Raw genomic sequence first — 15,247 nt, forward strand, 5'->3', positions numbered from 1 at the left:
TTTATGCTAAGAATGCTTCTTAAATTCTTTCCTTCCTTGACAAATTCAGTGTTGGAACAACATTATATGTTCTGATAATTTTATTAGGGCAGTATGTAGCTGCAGGACCACCACATAAAGATATGTGAACAAATCTTTATGCTTTATATTATCTCTGTCTGTTGGATACTCATGACCCACACTAGCCAGTGGCCAGATGCAGAAAGCCTTGTGGTTGAACCAGCTTAGCAGGCAGCTTCTACTGTGAAATTTGTGACTAAAATATATCGTGGAATGCTGTAAAAAATAATTATGCAAATTACTGCCACATTTAGTTTGTTTATGTTTATTAAAAACTTTCTATACTGCATAACAGCCTAAAAAAGGATCCACGCGGTGTACAGTATATAATACATATTCATCAAGAAAGAAACTCCATTTAAAAATAGGATAGAAAAGAGTAAAAGCAGAGGTTACAAATTATTATTATTTTTTTCCTAAAATACTAAACAATCAACATCTCCATCATAATAATTCTAATAACAATTGTAATAAAAACAATCAAATCTCAATAAACCATAATTAATACATACAATTAAAAAATTGTTTTTCCATATCAAAAATTAATCATTACATTAATACAGATTACAGTCCCAAACTCAATTATTCAATTTGAGAAAGCCAATTGAAAAAGTGCACTTTTAGGTGTCTTTGAAAGTTTATATATGATTCTTCTTTTCTCAAATCTATGGGCAAATTATTCCATAACCGTGGAACTAGATAAAAGAACGCACAATCTCTAGTTGACACAAGATGTGCCTTCGCAATATGCCTTGTTGTCATTCAAAGATCGTAATAAACGTCTTGGGGCATAAAATAACACCGAGTTAGAAAGATATGAAGGCTGGAGCTGACATAATGCTCTATGTGCCAACATCAAGATCTTAAATTTGATCCTAAATTTCATTGGTAACCAATGGAATTTTAAATATAGAGGTGTCTCCCTTTGTGAGTGAGTGAGCCATGATTGGCTCACACACTGGTGGTTAGGGTGATATCAAAAAAAGAAAAAAAAACACGAAGGCAAAAAAAAAGCATTCTGCATCAGCCCCTCTCCTCAATCTCATTCCTGACAAACAGCCTCGCTGACCACCCCCATCCCTGACTTAAAAAAATAATTCCTTAAGGTGTAACTTTCCACTAGCAGGACCTGCAGCTATTTTCAGTAAGGACTGCATTTTCCCAACAAGTGGGATATGGTCAAAACTTAGTGAAGTTGCCACCACGATTTCAGGAGGGCCCACAGGATGCCTGATGCAAGCCTTTTTTTCTCTTAGGGCTCCATGGCTTCAATTGTTAGGATGGGAATGCTAGTGGCATGCTATTGGAAGCTTATCAAGCAACCTAAACCTATCCTCAACTGTGAGTGGGGGTTGGGGTTGGAGCTTCAGGACCTTCAGCCTGGTGGTTGCAGTGATGAGCGGTGAAGTCCTTTTTCTCCAAAGACATGAATAATATTCTCACATGTGGGTAACATCATCCACAGAACGTGGTACAGACACACTGCCAAATGCATTGTCACTTTAAATCTTTAGGCAGTTCCCATACCACACACGTGCCGGTGCCTTCCTGCCTGATGTAAGCTTGTGGACCCATTAGTTCTTATTTTTACATGGAGCTGAGAAGTCATGTCTTCGGTTTCTCCTCAGCATAACACACTTGGATATCTTTTTGTGCCTTCCTGGTTTAATTTTATTGTACTTTTCTTAATACCCCACCCCCCTTTTTTTTTTCTATTTTAGTCATGCCATTGAATTCAATTAAATTTTCTTCATTTTTGGCCCTCTGGCCACTTAGAGACCTTTTTCACCCCAGAAAGGGTTGATGGTTTTTGGTATACTTTTCATTCGAGCTCCCTGGGCTATCAAGCCTTTTGAGTTCACATTGGTTGTTTTTCCCTCCATGTCAAAGAGGGTGCTGAGTGACTTCAAGAAATGAACAGCCTGCATCAACACCAGCCATCCGTATTGACACCATATACACCAAAGCCACATAGCCCGATTCTCAACATTCTTTCTTCAAAGGCAAGACAATGTAGTCTTCCTCCAAGCCTCAACCATCAGAGGAGATATCGCATAAGAAAGCTAAGAAGCATAACTATTCTTCCCCCTTTAGGCATGACATCATCCCAAGCGTCCATCTCCTTAACGCATAGTAAGTGTTGATAGATAGGGAAGTCTTAAATACCTGTATTTTATTGTAACCGCTTAGATTTGTAATATGCTTAAGTGATATAGCAAATATTAATAAAACATAAACATAAATTACTACATTACTTTCTAGTTGTAGAATCTGCTCTAAAATGCTCAAGGAGTTCAAGATCTTATGCTTCTGCTTCTCCAGAAAAGGAAGCCAAAAACGCTAGTTCAGTCATCCATGCTTATAAATAGAATTTTGGACCATTGGCAGCAGAACGCTTTTTCGTTTGGGGGGGGCAAAAGTTCCAACCAAGACCCGCCCAAACTCTGCCCTAACTCCATCCCCATAATAATAATACTAATTGTAATGAAATTCTTGTATCCATTTTTCATAAACACACAATATAATTTTATTAATACATAATGGTAACCACAAAATTAAAAAAGCACACTGTAAGCAGAGAAAATGTTAATTATTGTTTATATTCTGGGTTTTTTCGAAGATGTCAAGGCAGATGATTTTAAAATATTCAATGTCACCTCGGTAACAACTGTAGAAAAATAGACAAATATAGTGCAAAATATAGACAGCAGATATAAATTCTCAAAACTGACACATTTTGATCACTAAATTGAAAATAAAATAATTTTTCCTACTTTTATTGTCTGGTGATTTCATGAATCTCTGGTTGAACTTCTTTCTTTCCTTCCTTCCTTTCCTTTCCCTTTGCTTACCCTCCCCAGATCCAGTGTCAGTTCTCCTTTCTACCTACCACCACCTTTGTTCCAACTCTCCCTCTCTCCTCTGTTATGATCTTCCATCTCTGTTTCCTCATGGTCTCTCCCCCCTCTGTCTGCAACTCCCATAGTCGGGATTAATTCTTCGAGGGCCCCTAGGCACACAAGAACACTGGGCTCCCCTGGTCCTGCCCCACCCACACACTTCCCCACCCCCACCCACCCCCTGCCCTGCCCACACCCCACCCCCAGTTATCTGTTTCTTATTTACTTCTTTATTTCCACTTGTATTTCTTTCTTTTTAAAAAAATTCAAAACAAAGATTAGCATACCAGTATGCAGTTTTTCTTCTATGCAACCCCCAAACATCTATGAACAAATCCCCCTTCCCACCTACTTACCCGGGACTTTAACTCTGAACCCTTTCCATACATATATAAAAGTGTTCACTAAGTCCACACTAACGGTGGAGTCGGATGACAGCGGCAGCCTTGGGAGACCCTTGATAAAGCACTTTTTTGTGCGAAACATGTCGGGTCTGACTCCCAGGTTTGGCTGAGATAAGTATTTATTATACTTTTATAACTTATTATACTATTGAAGATACGAAGACACTCATTTAAGCTATTTATTCTAAAAAACACTTTAATAGAGATAACAAAAAAGAAAAAAATACAACAAATTGACAGCCTATGATGAGGTACCATAGTATGCTACCCGCAGTTTAAATTATTTCAGTGGAGGAGTGGTGGGGCTGAGGCGTCTTTTTGAAGCACGAGATGTACTAACATTATGTATATCCAGACCTTTATTATTTTATATACAAGTTTGGAGATTATCTGACTGGATAAAGTGGTTATTTATAAACATTTGCCAAATTTCAGTGGGCAAATATATTGTAAAGCAGTAATACTTTACGAAATATAAGTCTATATTAATAACCAAGTTTACAATGCCTCTCAATTGCCTCACTCTATGTCAACCAACTGTAATCCATATGTATGTATAAACAACCAAATCTGTAACTCCTCTAGTACGTTCCACTCCATGTATGTAACTTGTAACAAAACAAGGCAAGCAGTCCACCAAAGAATCCAACATGAAACAAAAGATCGGCAGAAAATAAGGAGATTCAAATCAGGTTTATTCAAGGTGCTCCCAAGAACCATACCTGATGCATTTCGCCACACAAGGCTAGTCAACGCTAACAGAAAATCATGTCTTTCATACACACAGAACACAAATACACCCTCACCCAGTATGAAATAAGTAATCACAAACTAAAAATAGAAATATGTAGATAAAGGTTAAACTGAACCCCCAAGAAGACAAACTTCATACAGTGAAATACCACAGAAACAATGCCACATAGCCCCCTAATAGTCTGTAAAATCTAAATATAGCAAATGTAAATTTGAGGAAACTGACAAACAATCACCATTTTACAAATGAACACATAGAAATAAAACAAAAATTGAAAATAAGAATATACCATTTTATTGGACTAATCCATTTTTCAATTATCTTTCAGATCAATATAGTATACTGCTGTTACATTATACTGTCCTGACCTGAGAAAGAGGGTATTGGTCTCTAAAAGTTAGTAAAAAAATGTATTAAAATTAGTCTATTAAAAAGATTACCTTATTTTCTGTTTATAAATGTTTTATCAATACAACTACAATATTATTTTATTTAAAGCAACAAAAAAAAATTTTTTTTCTTCCTTCTGTTGTTTCTGCTTTAATCATCTTATCTTCACTCTCGTCTTTCTAGTCAGCATCTGTCCTCTCTCTGTCTTCCATGGAGCATCAGCAACTTCCATCCATTGTCCGCCCTCTCTCCGTTCCATTTGGCATCGTCACTCTTTCTATGCTCCTTCTATAAACTGTCTATCCTGTGCCCCTTCTCTCCATTGAACATGATCCATTTCAGCTTTGCCACCTCTCCATTTCTCTCCCTTATGCTCTGGCATCTCTCTCTTCTCCTTTCTTTCCTTCCCACCCCACAGTCTGGCATCTGTCTCTTTCCCTTCCCTGATTCCCTGGCATCTCTCTCCTTTCCTTTTCTTCCATTTCTCCCTCCCCCTCCATGCTCTGACATCTCCTCCTTTCTTTCCCCCCTTCCTTTTCCCTTGGTCTGGCATACCTTCCTCCTTCCCTCCATGCCCTGGCCTAAATGGTGATTAAAATATCAGAACGTATAAAACAGACACAAGTATTTCACCTAAATACACTTACTTTAGCAACGTAATTCTACTTCGTTCTCCAGTAAGGTTTGCTTCCGAAACATCAAACATGCAGGACATCGAAAGGCATTTTGTCCAAATCAAAAGTTGCTGAGAGCCTAGTCATGTGAGGGGGCACTTCCTTCCTGTCTTACCTTTCACAGTCTGGATGGCAGCGGCGGCAATGCTCTCGTGAGGTTACGACTGACTGATACACTTGAGGGAGTCGCTGGCAAGAAAGGAAACAGAGCTAGCAAAGGGTGCAACAGAGCTAGAGAGCAGGGAGGTCACAGGCCCTCCTCTCCTCCGGTGCCCCTGAAATATGAAGCGGCAGGGAATGTGAGAGGCAGCGCCACCTTGATTTTTTCTTCTTCATACACCATCGATCCTCCCACCGTGAGACGACCGACCAATCTCCCTCCAGCTGCAGCAGCAACACTCTAAACACGTGCCGAGGGCCCAAAATGGTCAGGGGGCCCGCCGGTGCGGTGCTTTAGGGCCGTTTGGGCTCACCCTCGCTGGATTCGCTGGCAGCAGCGACGTCACCCCACCCACCCTTCAGCAGTGTCATCATCGTCCCAGTGCCCCCCCCCGACCAACCAACCAACTTCCCTCCAGCAGCAGCAACACTCTAAACACGCTGCTTCGCGGCCCACAGCCTTTTCCCGCCGGTGATGCTCTCTGCTGTGAAGTAGCGTGTTTAGAGTGCTGCTGCTGCTGCTGCTGGAGGGAGGTTGGTCGGTTGGTCGGGGGGGTGGGGCACTGGGACGATGATGACACTGCTGTAGGGGGGGTGGGGTGATGTCGCTGCTGCCAGCGAATCCAGCGAGGGTGAGCCCAAACAGCCCTAAAGCACCGCACCGGTGGGCCCCCTGACCATTTTGGGCCCTAGGCACGTGCCTCCTGGGCCTACCCTTTAATCCAGCCCTGCCCATAGTCCAGCAAATTTCATCCTGTCTTTCCCCTTTGGTCCAGGCCTTTCTCTCTCTCTCTGTCTTTCTTCTGCTTACACCCCCCCCTCCAGGTCTTTCTCTGCCTCTCTCTCTCTTTCCTTCCTATGTCCCCCTCACTGCCTTCCAATCTTTGTCCCACTCCCTCCCCCAATGCCTGCCTGCCTTCTTCCTGCACTGAAGCCTGGCTTACCCGCCGCCGATTCTTCCTTCCCCCCAGTCCACCACCGAAGCCAGCCAGTCTGCCTCCCTCCCTCCTTCCCTGCCACACCTAAGCCTGGCCTGTCCGCCACTGATTCTTCCCCCCCCCCACGGTCCGCTGATGCTTGCCACCCGCTGCCGCAGCAAATCCAAGAAGGGAAGAACCATGCATGTGCAGTGGTGCCGGCCCACAAGCTTTCACCTGACGTCAATTCTAATGTCGGCGAGAAGGTCTAGGCCAATAATTATCCGATGTCAGAATTGACTTAGGGAGTGGGAAGCTTATGGGCCGGCGGCGTGCATTCACTGCATGTGCCTGGTCCTTCCCTTCCTGCAGTTGCGGCGAGCAGCAGCAGCTGCGGGTGGCGGTCAGACCGCGTACCCCTTGACCTACAGGACAGGCAATTTTTGGGGAGGCCATGGCCCCTGTGGCCCCCCTCCGTTCTGACGCCTATGTTATTGGCTACCAGTTCTATTCTTCCTTTTATTTAAAATCCTTGGTTAAATAACTTCCAGAGTATGTGGAATTCCTCCTTTAGGACAAACTTAAGACTTCCAATAGTTATCCAAGAACTTATTCACTGCAAGAAAGCTCTTAGCCAGAGGCATATTTGATATTTCTTTAGAACATCAGCAGTGACAATTGCTATGAGCTGTTTATCCTGGCTCAGAGTCTTTGATCGGGAAACTTCAGTTCTGGAGCACCTTTCAGATGTTCCTTGCAAGGGTGGTGATCTGTGTAGAGACCAGATTGAAAAAGTGGCTGAATAAATTTTAAAATATACAGACACCATGAGTGGCATTTTTGTTAGGATGTCTACTGTAAATCTGACTTTGGATGTTTCCTGCAAGATGTCCAAAAGTCAGGATGGGGTAATGTCTATTTTCAAAACTGCTAGACATCCAATTATTATTATTTTTTTTGAACATGACCTATTTGGATGTCTTGGACATCAGGAAGTCCAACCTTAGGACACCTAACTTTTTTCACCTTTTTTGACCACAAAAACATCCAAGTTCAAAATGTCCAAATCCAGACCATTTGGACATGGGAGGGCCAAAATTTTGGTGGACTGGCTACACAGACATGCCAACAGAGCAGCGGGGCACCTTAGAGGGCTCTGCTATGAAATTCACATAAAAGGTGTCAGATGTACATCTCATTATAACCCCTTTATAATTTATGGTGAACTCTCCAAAACTCCTCCCAAACCTTCTGCACCCACCTGCCTACCACCCAATAGTCCTTATAACTGCAGGTGACACCTATATGACAGTATAGTTGAATTTTTGTGGTCTCATACTTTCCACCATAAATATAATGTTTAGACTGGCTTATGGGTCCTCCTTGCTATGGTTACTAGCCTACCCACCAGGCTACTTAAGACACCTGTATGCTGTTGTAGTAGGCTTTTCTATACCAGGTGCTGCTGTTCTAGAGACAGATATGTATTGTTTCATTAAGATTTTGTGGGATGGGAGGGGTCAGTGACCACGGGGGAGGGGGAGAGTGTTTGTGTGTGTGGGTTATTACTTACTCCTTCCAGTGGTCATTTGGTCGGTTTGGTTCTTTTTTTGGGCATTTAGATTCTGGATGTTCAAGTTCTGTCCTGGACATTTTGGGAAATGGTCGATTATCACTGCAAGACATCCAAGTGCCAAGCCTGTCCATAACATGCCTCTAACACGCCCCCTTGAACTTTGGATGCACAGACATCCAGAAAGTTGTTTTTGAAAATTGGCACTTGAATGTTTTGACAAGAAAAATATCCAAGTGCCAATTTGTGATGTTTTTACTAGACATCTTAGTGTTTTGAAAATGCATCCTCAAACTTTAATCGTCATCTTCTTCTTCTAGAAGATACTCTGCTCTATCTAGACATTCATGCAACTACAACATGAAACATCTTTATAGTCAGTCATCTTTGTCATCATCTAGGCCTTCTGGTCAGCATTCACATGCAAAACAACAAAAGAGACAAAAGTCTCATTCTCATTCTAAATCCAAACAGTAGTCATCCTGTGTTCCTCATTCTACCTCCCTATCAGAAGCAGATTACACAATGGAGGTCTTTGGGAGACACAAGTTGGAGACCACTGTACTAAGGGAACCATGGGCTATGTTTTTAACTCAGTTCATTCAAGGAGCTCTGTAGTTGTAGCCCTAACTTCTGGAACTTCTAAGACAATAGTGTGGAAGGGTCTGAGCAGTAGTCCTTTTGGGCATTGCAATCTCCATTAGTGACCATCATGCCAAATGTAGGGTAAATGTTACCTCGAGATGATATGTATCATAGCCTGGTTCTCCTTCTGCCTATGGTCCTTTTGGTACATCTCACTTGCTGGATTTGTCTAGAAGGATAAGGAAGGTAAAATTTCCTTTCCTTGGGTCCTGCTAAACCAGTTCAGGACTTACCCGGGTTGACTGCAGCTGGAGTTTTCCTCATAACATTGTCTGATGCCTGAGGGAACCTTGCAGACATTTCTTGGTGGTGGTTCTGGGAAAGGAGTTTGTTCTGCATTATAATGTGGCTCTTTATTCTAGCTATTTCATGCTGCTCCAGAATGTTAATTCATTGTGTTGTACCACATGGTGCTTCATAATAATGCTTCAGAACCTTGAATTAGATTATTGATCTTCTGTATAATGTTGATCCATTAAGCTTATCTTTAATGTTAGAGTGTTTTGGATCCGCTTTTGTCAGTAGTATACTGTCCAGTTTGTGGCTGCACCTGTCCTTCTACTGGTGATGATGCTGAAATGTTGGCATTTTCTGCCTCTTTCCTGGTTGGGGGACCAACCCACTCCTCTGAACTGGTTTAACAGGACTGAAAGAAAGAGCAAATTTCATCATTTTTGAAAACATGTTTACTAAAACAAAATATACTAGACTGGACTTTTTACTGTAGAGCACCTTTGGAATTGTGCTGTATTTTTCCCCTTAAGCAAGCATAGGCATTTGATATTTTTGATGAATGTAATTAGTTAAATTGCAGCAATAATATTCTTTTCTTATCAGGGTGTCCTTTTGGTGTATGATATAACAAATTACCAGAGCTTTGAGAACTTAGAAGACTGGTACACCATGGTAAAGAAAATGAACAAAGAAACGGATTCTCAGCCCTTTGTGGCTTTGGTGGGCAATAAAAGTAAGTTTTGAATATGAAAATAAGTGTTTGTAATACACTAGATATTAATAGAACAAGGTAATTTGATAAAATTTAGCAACTTTCTGTTAGGGTAGTAAAATAATGTGATATGTTTAATGTGTCATTTCTGAGATTTGTGCTTTAGCACCACTGTCTGTATTTAAGAATTTTATTTTAGCAAGGGGAATATTTTTGAAAATATATTCAGATGGTAGAGGCTTATTCCTTATATTATGCACATTTATAATTGTTAGAAGCAAATAAAGGTTGTTCATCCAAACATACTAAGGCAACTAGAATATGCTGTGAAATAAGGTAAAATTTTAAAGAAAACTGTTTTGGAAAATGTTCTTTACATAGTGGCAGAAATATTATGTACTTTGACAATGGCAGAAAAAGACCTACTATTCCATCCAATTTGTTCAATTATTTCTGTGCTTGGTGATAGATAAAATATACAGTATACCCCTGCGAAGTCGTGGTTCAGAGTTCGCGGCCTCAGTCGTTCTCGGTTTTTCCCTCTGCAAAGATTTGGAAGCACAGTAGCCAATCGGGAGGTTTGAAATGGTTTGGCAGGAGGTTTGAAAGTAGCCAATCGGGAGGTTTGAAAAGGTTTGAAAGCACAGTAGCCAATCAGGAGGTTTGAAATAGTTTGGCGGGAGGTTTGAAAGTAGCCAATCAGAGACGCATTCCAGCATTCCCCCCAATTGGGAGGTTTGAAATGGTTTGGCGGGGGTTTTGAAAATAGCCAATGAGAGATGCATTCCAGCATTCCTGCAATAGAAACTATCTTGAGTGTTTCACTGAGTGTTTAAAGCCCTAAGATGCCATCCAAACGCCCTGCATCTTCTACGGCTTCTGGCAATGAACCTAAGCGCCAGAAGTTTAAGACACTCCAGGAGAAGGTTGAACTACTGGATTTGCTCCGGGAACAAAAAAGTTATGCTGCAGTAGCGCGCCATTATGGCATCAACGAAAGCCCCTAACGCTACATAAAGAAGAACGAGGCAGCAATCAGGAGTACCGTATCAGTAAGTTTCTGTGATATTGCCAAAAAGGTAACGACCATAAGAAATAAGAATATCGTCAGGATGGAATCTGCCTTGGCATTGTGGATCACTGACTACAGGAAGAAGAACATCCCCTTGAACAGTACCATCATTCATGAGAAAGCACGGAAATTGTATCAGCAGTTTGCTACAGGAGAAAATGTAAAAGGTGCCAAAGAACTGCAACCAGGACTGGTTGCATCATTCGTGAGAAAGCACGAAAACTGTACCAGCAGTTTGCTACAGGAGAAAATGTAGAAGGAGCAAAGAACTGCAACAAACCCGGAGCCTGAAGATTTTCAAGCCAGTAAGGGATGGTTTGATCATTTCCAAAAACGATTCAATATTAAAAGTATTTCTCTAAATGGAGAGGCAGCATCTGCCGACAAAGAAGCCGAAGAAAAGTACCCCATGACCTTCAGGCACCTCATAGAGGAGAAGGGATACAAGCCTGAACAAGTTTCAACATGGATGAGACTGGCTTGTTCTGGAAGAAGATGCTGTCCAGAATTTACATCATGATGGACAAAGCCAAAGCTCCAGGGTTTAAGGCACAGATGGACAGAGTGACGCTCATTATGTGTGGCAATGCTGTTGGTTACATGATGAAACCAGGTCTGATCTACAAATCAGTGAATCCTAGGGCCCTCAAAAACAAAAATAAAACCTGCTGCCTGTCCACTGGATACACAACCCTAAGGCCTGGATTACCAAAATTCTAACTTCAAACTGGTTTCACCAGTGTTTCATCCCTCAAGCCAAGGATTACCTCCACGACTTAGGCATGGACTTCCAGGTGTTGCTCATTATAGATAATGCTGGCGGCCACACTTTGGATTTGTATTACAAGGAAGTCCAGATTGAGTTCCTCCTTACCAACACCACCTCCCTCATCCAACCTATGGACCAAGGCGTGATCCGTGCCTTAAAGGCTCTTTATACCCGGAATTCTCTCCAACACCTTGTGGATGCAATGGACATGGTTGAGAATTTTACATTAAAGGGTTACTGGCGTAACTACGATTGCAATGTGCCTGTCAGTCATCCAAACTGCTCTTAAGGAGATGAAAAAGGAAACCCTCAATGCATGCTGGAAGAAGCTGTGGCCAGAGTGTGTCCATGACTGCAAGGGCTCCTCACCTGAAGAAATTCAGCATGAGGCCATCGACAAGGCCGTGGGACTGGCAAAGATACTTGGTGGGGAAGGTTTTGATGACATCACTCAAGATGAGGTCAACAACCTCATCGAAGCCCACTCTGAACCCCTTACGGAGGAGGATTTGTTGAAGTTAACGAAGTCTGCCAGCAAAAAGGAGTAGGAAGTGACAGATCCAGAGCAAGAGGAGGAGAAGCAGGGTCTGACATTGGAACGCTTGCCCCAGATTATTAGGACAGCAAAGCAGTTGCAAGGAATGATTTAAGCATGGGATCCCTATATGGTTCGGGCTTTCAAAGAAAGTTAATAATAGCATCGATGCTGCCATTCAGACATATAAAACCCTCCTTGAAACAACAACAGCAACTTCCCATCATAATGTTCCTCAAACCTATCAAGAGAAGCCAGCACAAAACCCCACCAGAAGAAGACCCATCAGAAGATATGACTCTTTCTGAAGCACCTGAAGAAGGCGTCACCCGATGAGCTGTAAATCCTCTGCTTTGCTGTGCATACCTTCATCGTACTTCACTTGAATCAATATCATTCATTATTGCTGAGTACACCAATAAATTGTTTTGGGGGGTATATTTAGGGTTTAAACTATGAAAATAGGCTTGCTTTTTTTTTTTTACCACATCCAATATTTGTGGTTTTTACAATTCGTGGACACTCTACCCCGTGAATTTCGGGGGTTGACTGTTTCCTAGCTTTCATTAATGGTAAAACAAGCCTCAAAAACCTGCTTGTAAGATATTACTCTATGTTCAGGGCCATTTTTTGTCATTGTCCTTCCTGTCTGTGTTTCACCATCTTAAGTATATAAGTATGCAAGATCTCCTCCTATGTTCTTCACTGCCAATATCCTCCTTTCCCATGTCTAACCACAAAACTGTTGCATGAACATCTGGCCTCTTGGATCCTTTATGTAGCCTTCCACAGAATATGGTTACTTGAGTATCTAAGTTTCTGTCAGGACTTTATTACTGTAATTATGTTTTATTAAACTTGATATACTGCTTTAACTTTTGACAGAACTTAACAGTTTACATTAAAAATAAACAATATAAATAGTAAAGAACTCTGTAGAATATATAGAAAAAGACCTAACCCAATCATCCTAATCACAAGTAAACACATATCAAGTTTTCAAGTTTTATTAGGATTTTTATATACCGCCTATCAAGCTTATCTAAGCGGTTTTACAATCAGGTACTCATATAGTAGCACTTTCCAAAGGTTGTAATTATGTTCTGCAGATCACTTAACATATCTTTCTTTCTACCTCCATCTCAAGATTAAATACCTGTTTTAAGATTTAATTGAAAGCATTTTTAATTTCTTAAAATTAGGTTCAGCACATAACTCTTTAGACAAGGCATTCTACCAAGATGGTGCCAACTAGACCAAAGCCTTTGCACGAGTGGATTCCCAATTAGCCCTTGAACCATAGGGAATCACTAACCTATTATCCTGTAAAGATCTTAAAACACAGGCAGGCATATATGGGATCGCTAAATCATGAAGGTAGGAAGGATGATGCTCATAATACATTCTATGTACCAAAACTAATATTTTAAATCTAATTTTATAACGGCTAGTTCAAGGCTGTTGGCTGCTTGGGTTGATCTGGGCTGATACTGGCTGTTCCAGAGCAGGAGTAAGATGGGGCTATTTGGATCAGTTGTGCTCAGGCTTAGACTGGGACTGGTGATGGGAGTTCTTGGGTGGATGACTGTCACACGAATCGGGTGGATGTGGTAATGGTGGTTACTGTAGCTGGGTTTAAAATAGTTTTGGACAACCTCCTGGAAGAAAAGTCTGTAGTGTGCTGTTGAGATGTGGAGGGAAGCCACTGGGATTGGTAGCATGGAATATTGCTACTATTTGGATTTCTATCAGATACTTGTGATTTGGAAACATGACACTGGGCTAGATCAGGGGTAGGCATTTCCGGTCCTCAAGAGCCACAAGCAGGTCAGGTTTTCAGGATATCCACAATGAATATGTATGAGATGGATTTGCATGCACTGCCTCCTTGAGATGCAAATCTGACTCATTCATATTTATTGTGGATATACTGAAAACCTGACCTGCCTGTGGCTCTCGAGGACTGGAATTGCCTACCCTTGGGCTAGATGGACTATAAGAACATAAGATTTGCCGCTGCTGGGTCAGACCAGTGGTCCATCATGCCCAGCAGTCCGCTGACATGGCAGCTCTTAGGTAAAAGACCAGTGCCCTAATTGAGTCTATCCTTACCTGCGTACGTTCTGGTTCAGCAGGAACTTATCTAACCTTATCTTGAATCCCTGGAGGGTGCTTTCCCCTATAACAGCCTCTGGAAGAGCATTTCAGATTTCTACCACACTCTGGGTGAAGAACTTCCTTATGCTTGTACAGAATCTTTTCCCTTCTAACTTTAGTGAGTGCCCTCTCATTCTCTTCACCTCAGAGAGGGTGAACAATCTCTTTTTCTCTACTAAGTCAATTCCCTTCAATATCTTGAACGTTTCAATAATGTCCCTTCTCAATCTTCTCTTTTCAAGGGAGAAGAGGCCCAGTTTCTCTAGCCTCTCGTTGTACGGCAACTCCTCCAGTCCCTTAACCATTTTTGTTGCTCTTCTCTGGACCCTTTCGAGTAGTGCTATGTCCTTTTTCATGTATGGCGACCAGTGTTGGACGCAGTATTCCAGGTGAGGGCCATGGCCCGGTATAACGGCTTAGAACCGCAAGGCACAAGCGGAATAGAAATCACTAATGTAATGTAATGTAATAACCTTTTCAGATATAAACAAACTTGTTATCTGTTAAAAGAAAAGCAATTAAATGGTTGAGTAGAGGTCATGTATATTTAGGACTGTGAAGGTTCCTTCCATAACTATTGGCAAAACAGAGCTTCCCAAACTGTGGACTGTGACCCCCCCAAAGGGGTCACAAAACCTGCGTTTAGGTCACAACCTGGAAAGGCCCGTCATAGAACATCATTATTCCATGCCACCAAGAGATCACATATTTTCTGTGGCCATTTGAATAGGATCACAACCAGGGGTGCAGCCAGATGGCCAGTTTTGGGTGATCTAAGCCTGAGATAGATGGGCATGAAATTTGTACCCCTACCCAAAAAACCCAAAATATTAAATACCTGAGCTGGCAGGGATCCCCCAAACCCTGCCAACTGAAGACTTCCTCCTGCTCCTCAGGCAACCAATGCACTTCCAAAAAGAAGCCAGCAACACTTGCCTCGAGCGAATGATCCCCCTTCTTGCAGACACATCCCAGCTGCCCTCAGCCACTTTGCTCTTCTCTCTCTCAGACACATCCCATATGCCCTCAGCCATTCTGTCATTCTCTCTTTCAGACATGGTGACCCGTCAAATGCATGCAGGACAATAGCGCCGACACTTCCGCCCCGACATTTGAGTGCAGGAGAAATGCGAGCTGCCCACTCGTCGCTCCCTATGCCTTCCCATTAATGCTCTGATCCAGTTTGGCTATTTTTTGTTCTTAACATACAGGCAACCTGTGAAATCTCAAATACAAAGAGGGTAATATGGTCAAATTTTCTTGCATTACCTAGTAGCCATAAGGCTACATTT

The 15,247-nt window shown here is 41.9% G+C and overlaps 1 protein-coding gene across 3 annotated transcripts in view; it reads left to right on the plus strand.

Moving 5' to 3' along the window:
- RAB28 (RAB28, member RAS oncogene family) overlaps positions 1–15,247 on the plus strand; it is a 200,897-nt gene that overhangs the window by 40,799 nt on the left and 144,851 nt on the right. For all 3 annotated transcript variants that reach the window (XM_033949065.1, XM_033949075.1, XM_033949055.1), the window contains exon 4: positions 9,314–9,443. In XM_033949065.1, the coding sequence (XP_033804956.1) occupies positions 9,314–9,443 (130 nt within the window). The remainder of the gene's footprint in view (positions 1–9,313; positions 9,444–15,247) is intronic.

Source organism: Geotrypetes seraphini, chromosome 1 (genome assembly GCF_902459505.1).
Source record: "Geotrypetes seraphini chromosome 1, aGeoSer1.1, whole genome shotgun sequence".
NCBI lineage: Eukaryota > Metazoa > Chordata > Amphibia > Gymnophiona > Dermophiidae > Geotrypetes > Geotrypetes seraphini.